The 9,544-nt window shown below is 28.3% G+C and overlaps 1 protein-coding gene across 1 annotated transcript; it reads right to left on the bottom strand.

Moving 5' to 3' along the window:
• Nucleotides 1-7,598: 7,598 nt before the first annotated feature.
• Nucleotides 7,599-9,230, bottom strand: LOC119675087. The gene is made up of 4 exons (XM_038086275.1): nt 9,174-9,230; nt 8,106-8,916; nt 7,734-8,050; nt 7,599-7,679 (listed from the first exon to the last, which is right to left on the bottom strand). The coding sequence occupies exons 1-4, from the start codon at nt 9,228-9,230 to the stop codon at nt 7,599-7,601; spliced, it is 1,266 nt and encodes a 421-aa protein (XP_037942203.1).
• Nucleotides 9,231-9,544: the final 314 nt, after the last annotated feature.

Genomic DNA, 9,544 nt, shown 5'->3' with positions numbered 1-9,544 from the left:
ACTATTTGGAGTAAAATCGATTCACTAATAACGCATATAGGTATATACTATATACCATTATATACCATTTTAAGACTGCAAATTTTATTTAATGAACTTATGTTCTGATTTTTTTTTAGTAAGCAACAGATACTCTCATTTGATGAAATCAAAAAGAAAAATATTCAAAAAGTTTGCAATGCGGCTGAAATATGAAGCATCTGTTTGATAAACAATTGGAGACCTTTAAAAAATACAGGTACATAGGTCTGAAGGTGCCTTGAATCGTGGATTTCAACACACATATAAAGAAAACACTAATAGAAAGCATTTGGTATTCTAGATATTAACATTTTCACACAGTGAGCAAAGTACGTTATCATACAAATATCCGTGCAATATATCCCCTATTAATAAATATGTATCAATACACAATATCTTTATTTAAAAATACGAAAACATATAATAAAAATGCAAAAAAATTGTTCTTCTTCTAATGCAAACGAAACAATAACAATGCACATTTAAAACATTTCCAAAGCGTTTTATTCGATAGACACTAAAAGAACACTAAAAATACACTACCTTTGGGAAAAGATCGCTAAAAAGTTGACTACCTTTGTAAAAGGATCGTTAAACAGTTCACTACCGTCGGGAAAAGATCGCAACGAGAACATTAAAAATTTGACAGGATTTTTTGATGTGTTTCGGAAATGAATGTATCGGACTACGAACTATAATATACTGTTTATTTTCATTCACTGGTTAAAGGATAAGCTTAAAGATAGCAAAATAGGATCAGAAGCTGGTGGATACCTGAATCGACTGACAGTAGCAAATATTTGCAAAAGATAATCAAGCCGACAGATTAACCGACCGATGTCTACAAGGAATAAACAATTTAGTGCAGATGAAGTTACAGTATTTATACTATAAACTAAAAGACTGCAACTACTTCAACATTGTGGAAATTATACTCGTATTTTTTAAAACCCGAACTGAATTTACTAAGATTCAACTATATTGACAACGAAGGTGTAGCAGAATCGCATTGAAATTTATGTAATATTCAAGCTACTGAATACTTGTATTATTTCGTTGCAATTTGTCAGATTTTAAAAAATTAAGTCTGAACAGTCTTCGAAAAGCAAGCTTAAACTAATCCGATTTGTTCAATTTTTTTATAAGTGAAAACTAGTATAAGTAGTGCACGAGATATATGAACCATAACTTATTATATGGAAAGAAAATAGTAGAGAAAAATTTTTAAGTAAACTAAAAAGCAAAATTCAACTTTAGACAGTAATAAAAGAGTAAATAAAAAAAACACATAATAAATTCAAATGTATTAGGTAAAATAATATAAAACTGCAAATTTTTCTTTAAAGCTTTAATCAAATGTGTTTTAAAAATTTTTAATAACTTAAAGAATATTACTAAATTACCCTCATTTATTTATAGGTTAGTCATTAAAGCTGTTGAGATATCATTTAGCGATATGAAAAGGCTTTCATGCAATAACGAATAATTAAGTTATAATCATCATTTAGCGATAAGACTTAGAAGGAAATCTATTACCAGAGAAACCAAACACTCAGGAAATCGGTTTTATATTTTTAAATTAATTTTATATTTCACTACTGTTCGTAAAACCTCTTCATGAAATATACTAGTTTCTATTAAATATAATAGTCACTTCCGACAGAAAAATATAACGTCAAATTACAACTTATATTCACAAAATATTGGTCTCGCCCGTGTGAGTCGTGGAGTAACATTAGCATGACTTTTTCAGTATTACGTTCCTAGATTAGGTTCTATACATAAGAAGGAATATGTAAATCATGCAATAAATAATGCGTCTACAAACAGAATAGTATTGAAATTTAACAATTAAAAAAATACAAAATATAATTAATTTATTCAACAGCTAGTTTATGATTTCGTTCTAATATAATGCTGTGTTAATAAACTTTCACAGCAAATTAATAAAACTTTAAAAGTTGGCTAAGCAGTGCTGACTATGAGCTTCAAATTGGGCAGGGCATGAGTTCGATTCCTGGTACTTGCAGTCTCAAAAAATTATTTACGAATAATTAAATATAAGAACTATTTCCAGAATCACTGAATAGGGGTATTTGGCAATACTCGAAACAGCTGTATGGACAGCCAAAAATTCAATTCATTAAAAGAATATAATATGAATTTTTGTTGTTGTAGTTCACTACTGTTCAAAAAACGTCTTTATAAATTAATTTTTGAATAAAAATTGCAGTTTTTTGGAAACCCCCTGAGTAGCACGCGGTTATAACTAATTGAATATAAGAACCCCGAAAATTTATATATTTTAATTAATAAAAGCTTAAAACCCTAATATATTAAATTTAAAGTGGTTTTTATTCCCTAGTGATAAAAAAAACTATTCTCCACATATAATATTTTCGTTTCCACAGTATTATTAAAGAAAATAATTAACTTTTTAATTCTTTTAATAAAAACAAACAATTAAAAGTTCATCAAGAACTTTTGATATGAATTCATCAAGCAAAATGTCTGAGGAAGATACTTAAATTTAATGCGTGCACTTCCAATACTCGTTCTCTGACCTCCATTCCAGAAGTCAACCAGGTTTCACAAACCTCGCTGCACTCTCCGCATAATCCTAGGGGAAGTTAAAGAGTTTAAATTATTCATATTTCGCAGACTTTCGTATAGTTAAAGTTTTCTTGAGTTTAACTTTGAATCATTTGGAAAACTTACCGATTTCTTGGCAAACTGCCAAAGTGCAGCGAACAAATTTTCAACACAAAATTAAAGTATCTACGAGCGTAGTTATCTGCGTATCTGCGTATCCGAGATATGAGTTTGTACATCATTTTGCTTCGAACGCAACGTGGAATTTTGGAGATGCCAACAGTGAGCAATTTGTATGAAATTTTAAGTTAATTACAAATAATTTAAATGTAAATGAAGTTACTGGTATCTTTCACCGCAAGAACACGCAGCGTTGGATTTTTTTCAACTGTCAAAATATTTAAACTCTAATTTGGCTGAAATAATTATCAACTTTTGTGCTATCCACACTGACTTTAAGAACCCCTACACGAAGCTTCTAATCATGTTTTACACAGAATTAATTAATTGAATGGTGGAAGAACCCTTGGAAAAATTTTAATAAGAATACGAAACAGTGTTTCTGAAAATTTATTTCCTCTAATTGTGTTACGATGTCAGTTGGAAAAATAGATTTTAATTTATAAATCTATATAGGACGCGTGCGAGTTCGAGTAAATTAACTTATGTAAATATTTATTTATTTATTGCACTTATTTATTTATATTTATTTATATTATTTATATTATATTTATATTATTATGCCAGACCGACATAATTTACTATTTCCCTCAATTTACCATAAAATTACTTGAGCTCACACACGGCCATAATTTACTATTTGGTAAATTGTTTTAATACTAAGATAAAACAATTTTTGTTGTAGTAGACTTAAATATATTAATGGATAAGATAAGATTCACTCTAATGCTCGATGCGTTTAATCTATTTGCAGTCTTCAATTAATTATCTATAAATCGCAGTAAACTTAAAGTCTCTACCATTTATAGATATGATAATTTCAAAATTGGTCCAAAACTCTAATGTTGAAATTTCACGTATCTGTTATTACTTACAAACTTCATCCCGAGATTTAAATCTTTCTATGTTGTTGGAAGAGCTGATAAACACAATTCAGCCAAATCTGAAGTTTTAAGATCAAAAACATTACCGAATGATATATAAAGGTTGTAAAAAAACCAGTTTTCATTAAAGAGCTTTGATATATGACGAAAAGAATAAAATACATGAATGATAAATTCCATACTTACTTACTTAGTTGGCCACTATAGTCCTTGACCGCATCCGGTAGCCCCCGTTAGCCAGTCCGATCAGTAGCTTACTGTTGACAATTGGTTGTACCAAGCACCCAAGCACTATGTTATCAAAGATGTGGACGCCCTCTGTGGCTTTTTCTCAACGGGTGCCGAATCAAACACCTTTCTCGTCAGAGCATTTTCTTCATTCGCACGACAGATGAGCTATGTTGCTCATACTGCTCATAGTTCCATCTAATTCGATACTCGTTGCCAATGTGAAAGGAGCCCAAGATATTCCGAATCTTAAATGCTCCTAACGCCTTCTCATCACTGTTGGCAATTGTCCAAGATTCTGCCGCATAGAGCAGTACAGTCATGATAAGAGATAAATGATAAATTAGCAGTATGTATTCAAACATTCTCCACTATTCTATTCAGTTAACGAAAATTTGTGCCCTGGAAAACAAGGTGTTTTGATTCTGATCTGATTTTCTGGGGATAAGATAAAATCTTGGCTTGAGTTTATTATGTTGTAATAAAGTTTTAGAGATAACATAATAATTTTGTCAAGTAGTCCATCATGCCTCACTTTATCGAAGACTTTTAATATGTTAAGAAATACAGAAAACAGAATACTCTTTTTTTTATTCGATAGTAGATTTAATAGACCGAATATTTTTTAGACTCAATCGGTGGTTGAGTATTTTTAAAACCAAAGTAATGGTTTCCTCTGCTCTAGTTGTGGTTCTCAGCAAAAACTAATCCAAAACTTTTTAAATTATTGGTTGGATTGATATTGCGTTGGCTTGCTTTCTTTTTAAAGATAAGTATTTGTGCAGTTTAAGACTCCTACACTGAAAAAAAAAAGTTGTAATATCAACAATTTTGACTTTTGTTTCAAGTATTTTTCTGAGTCATATTGTACCCAACAATGTCTAGCAGTTCTCACAACAATGTAAACATTTTTGACGAAATTGTTACCATAACAAGATTATTATTTAAAATAACAATTAATCGTTTTTGACTAAATAACAATTTATTTGTCATTTCAAGAATTTTAACCTTTGTTTTTACAGTAAAAATTTGTTAATTCTACTAAATAAATTGTCGTCGTAATATGTTACGTTAAATTAAGATACTAAATCAAAAATAAGATATAACACAGTAGTTGTATGTATAAATGTTTTATTTTGTTAATACCTAAAGAATTGTACACAGATTTAATTTATATTAGATAATTTATTACATAAGATACATTAGGTATTAGATAATAGATAAGAAATTTCTTACTCTTAAGCAAATTATTTTAAAATCTTAACATAACCTCTCCATTATTTAATGTACATTGTTTAATAGGATAAGAAACTTCACTAATTAATTTAATATAATAACAATTACATTTGTTTAAAAATTTGTAGGATTGAAATTTATTTGAAAAAACAGTATTAATTTCTTGACCTATCACATAAAAGTCATTAGTCGATTCATAAAATATTGTTATTATAATACATATAATATTGTTCCATCGTACGTAACTACCTTTTTCATATATTATACCCTTGTAAGATAAGCTATTGACTTCATACCCAATAGTAAAGTTTGTGCATAAGTTTGTATAAAAATTGAACTGAGTTAGATCAACTTGTGCAACTTCTTTAAGATCAGATATATCCTTTTGAAAGAAATTATTTTCTAATGTATTTGATGCAAATGTAAGGGAGGGAATGCTTTATAGCTAATGTGTATGGAATGTTTTTCCTTGAAGTAATAACATTTGCATATTTTTTGAAAAATGCGTGCTTTCCTTCAAATCTAAAACACCACAAATGCCTGAGTGGACCCACGGATTTTATTGCAGAAATATAATGAACCATGAAGTGATATTTCGGTTTTAATTTTTCACCAAAATATTCAACAAAAAATTTGTTATGTTTAGCGATCAAAAGCTGTAATTTTTTTAAAATTGCTTCGTCAAATTCTTCTAATAAAACGATGTCTACAATTTCCACGAAAGTTACTAAAAACTCATATACAATATCCGATTCATCAATTAAATCTCCAATTATTAATAGGACACAATGCAAGAAAAGTTTCATTTCAGATGCATTCATTTTTATATTACAATTTTTTAGTTGCATTTTTGTAAATGGTGGACTTATATTTCTCGTGTTTGTAGGCCCATATTCAAACATTTGTTTCCTATAATTAAAAGATTCCAAAGTAAAAAACTTCTTTTCGTATATGAAATAATTTAAGATTTTATGTATATTATATTTTGCGACTCCAAGAAATATATCGTGCATAATATCGCACATTTTGTTGTCAGTAACATGAAAGAAGGGAACTGTATTCCATATAGAGTCTTCTCTAACGGCAGATATTTCTTCCCCATTCATTTGAAGGTTTTCTATTTCTGATTTATACCTGCTTTTATTGCGAATATTTTCTTCAATTTCGACAAATGTTGTTTGACAGTGTTCTTTTGAAGCTGAACAAAATCTACAAAAATATTTACTATTAAAACCTAAAACTTCGTTTAAACCTAAGTTATCCCCTAAAATTTGACCTATACAAAAGTAAATAGTGGTAATGGTTCCATCTATGCTAATGTCAATTCCATTTGTACTTAGATCTTTAATGGCATCAATAAGGTATTTGAGAGTTTGGTGATTACCAAAGTGTGATAAATCTTTTGCGTTAACAAAACCCGCAACAAAAATGGTGCTTTGATGAGATAACTGGTTTTGTGGAATTACTGGAACTGAAAAATATATACCACAAACTGAATACTGATGGCCCCCAAGAGGGTTATTTATTTGAAAAGAATCAAAATAAAGAAATAATGGAAACATTTCATTATTAAATTGACTAATTTTACTTTTCCATAGATTTCCATTTATAAAGTGATTAAGCCTATTACACGATTTGATACTTTCAATATTTTGTAAAGTCGCCTTCAAAACATTTGGTGATTCAAAAAACTTTTTAAGTTGATGTTTTATATTACAAAGGCAACCTTCAATTATATTTTCTTTTAATGTTGGATAACCACGAACAACAACTTCATCTAATTGTTTAGATATTGTAAATAACTTGGGGTGCTTGTATAAATTTAATGTTTCTAACTTTTTTATTAACATGAATTCAGAGAATATATCCTTAAAAGGATTTCTAGAATATAACATTAATTCATTAAATAGTTCCCTTTTTTCATGTTGAATAAATTGGTGAAAAATCTCAAAACCCTTTAATATCGGTTCAATTATATGCTCCACAATAAACGTTTGAAATTCAGGAATGTCTTTTCGATTGAAGTTGATTTTTGAGTGCAATTTTAAAGCAAATCTTAATATATCCATTTCTATTAATTTTTTAATTTGAACGATGTCAATAGTATAGTTACCTGGTGAAATAGACTTCACATTATTTACGATACTGTCATCTTGAATATCCTCTTCTTCATTATTTATTGAATTTTTAGCTAGGCTTTCAAGTTCATTAGTTCTTAAAGTTTTTGGCAATGAAATACAACTTATATCAAGAGGTGAATTGACATCATGTCTTCGAATATGATTCCTAAACTTATACAAATTTTGAAAATGTTTATTACATTTGTCGTAAAGACATATATACTTGTAGGTTGTAGGTACTTTATGAATACTTTTTAAGAGAGTTATTAAATAATGCGACAAGCTAAAAATAGTTTTACAAATAAAGCAAATATGTGTGGATTTTTCTTTAAAACTTTCAAATGGCATGTCTAAGTTTACATAGAATATTTTCAATTTTTGAAATTTTTTCTTTTGAAGGTTTTTCGTAAACACACATCTGTAAAAAGATCCACACATATTTGCTTTTAAATGAAAAATCTAAATTAAATACAAAACATATTTTCATAACTAAATCTAATGCACTAAGTACACTTCCTACTTTATACTGAATATTATTTAAATTCATATAAAATTCTTTTAAAGTTTCTGGAGAATTACCAACAACAAAAACCTTCGGCTGAAACGTTAGTCCTTCTCTTAAGGCTAACTCCTTGAGTTCATCCACTTTTTGTTGATAATTATTAATATTAAAAATATGTGTTATCATATCTTCTTGCGCGTCCGTTATAGATGGCTTACTTATTTTACTGATCCGTGGAGGTAAAATAATAGCATGTAGTAAGTTGAAAAAATAAAAGTGCTTGCAATCTAGAAAAATATTCGTTATTTTAAAAAATATCAGATATATAATATTACTCCATACTTATATCACTTGCTACTTTCATTTTTTTAAAATATTGCTGATTTAGTTTATCTTTTATAGACGACGGAAAAAATAGTTTAGTCACTTTCTGCACCAAGTCCTCTATTTTTTCAAACATTATCATTTCTTTGCCAGGATAGAGGGTTGAAAAGTCAATATCAATTAACTCGTGACCATTACAATCGCCGTATCTCGGCCATTGATCAAGAAACTGCTGTATTGATTCTTTATGCTCCTTCATTCGTTTAACTGAAGTCTCCTTCCACGGAGTCATTATATCATTTAGTGTGTTCCAATAAAGCCATTTTTTTCTCTTCTCAAATTCAACATCACCATTTTCTGCAGAAATTTCAGCTTCAACATTAATTTTGATTTTCTTGACATGATCATCGGGTAGAGTTTTTCGCTTATACAAACAGTTGCAATATCTATCATATAATTTACCAGATGGGTTTTTTTTACTGGTACGTGGAACGAAATATGTCAATGCATTTTCTGTTGGAAACAAGTATGTAATAGACTGAGCAATTTTTATCATTACTTTTGGATCCATTTTTATAGTATTTAATATAAAATGGTCAGCTATTATTTTGACAATAGCATTTTGATCAGTATCACTTAAATATTTTGTAGTGTTATATTTTTCAATAATATCTTTACCGGCCACAGTGTTAATAAGAATACTTTTTATATCTATATTAGATTGGATAACTGGAACATTACAGCTTTCATTAATTATATTTAATGGTAGCGTTTTTCTGTTATTATATTGAGATTCTTGAAAATTTGGGCAACAAATGATTGGATCAAGCTGAAATTAAAATACTAATATATTATATTGTACGAAATTATAAAAATAACTTACATTATTTTCGAAACGCCACAGTGAAAGTCCGTGTCTAAACCTTATTTTATCAATAGTTGTTCGTCATTAAAAATTTCATCGATATCATGAGAATGCATCATTTTAAAAATATCGATACTAATTATTTTTAAATTCACAAGTCTACATATAGCACCAGACGATAGCTCCCATTTTTCAAATAATAATGATATTTCAGGGCTTACTTCCAAAATATCAATATTTTCGGAAAACAAGCATTCATTCGAATAAGAGTTATTCATGTTTATTTTTTAATTTTGTGATAATTTGATAAAATAAAGTACTATATTCGAAACACATAATATTAAAAGTTCTACATATACAAATAGCTTTACAAATATTATAAATATGTTTTTAATCAAGCAAACAAAAAGAAATTTGTATGCAATATATGTATTGATGTACATTAACTAAACGTGTGCCGACATGCACGGCTATGACGCCAGTTTGCAGAAAATTTTTTAGCAACTTGTAAATTTTCTATTGCACGACACTTAACATTATTTATATTTATTATATATTATTTATTTTATATTTTTATTTAATATATTTTTTA

This window comes from Teleopsis dalmanni, chromosome 2, assembly GCF_002237135.1.
Source record: "Teleopsis dalmanni isolate 2A chromosome 2, ASM223713v2, whole genome shotgun sequence".
Taxonomy (NCBI): Eukaryota; Metazoa; Arthropoda; class Insecta; order Diptera; family Diopsidae; genus Teleopsis; species Teleopsis dalmanni.
This window is presented reverse-complemented; position numbering and strand designations above follow the sequence as displayed.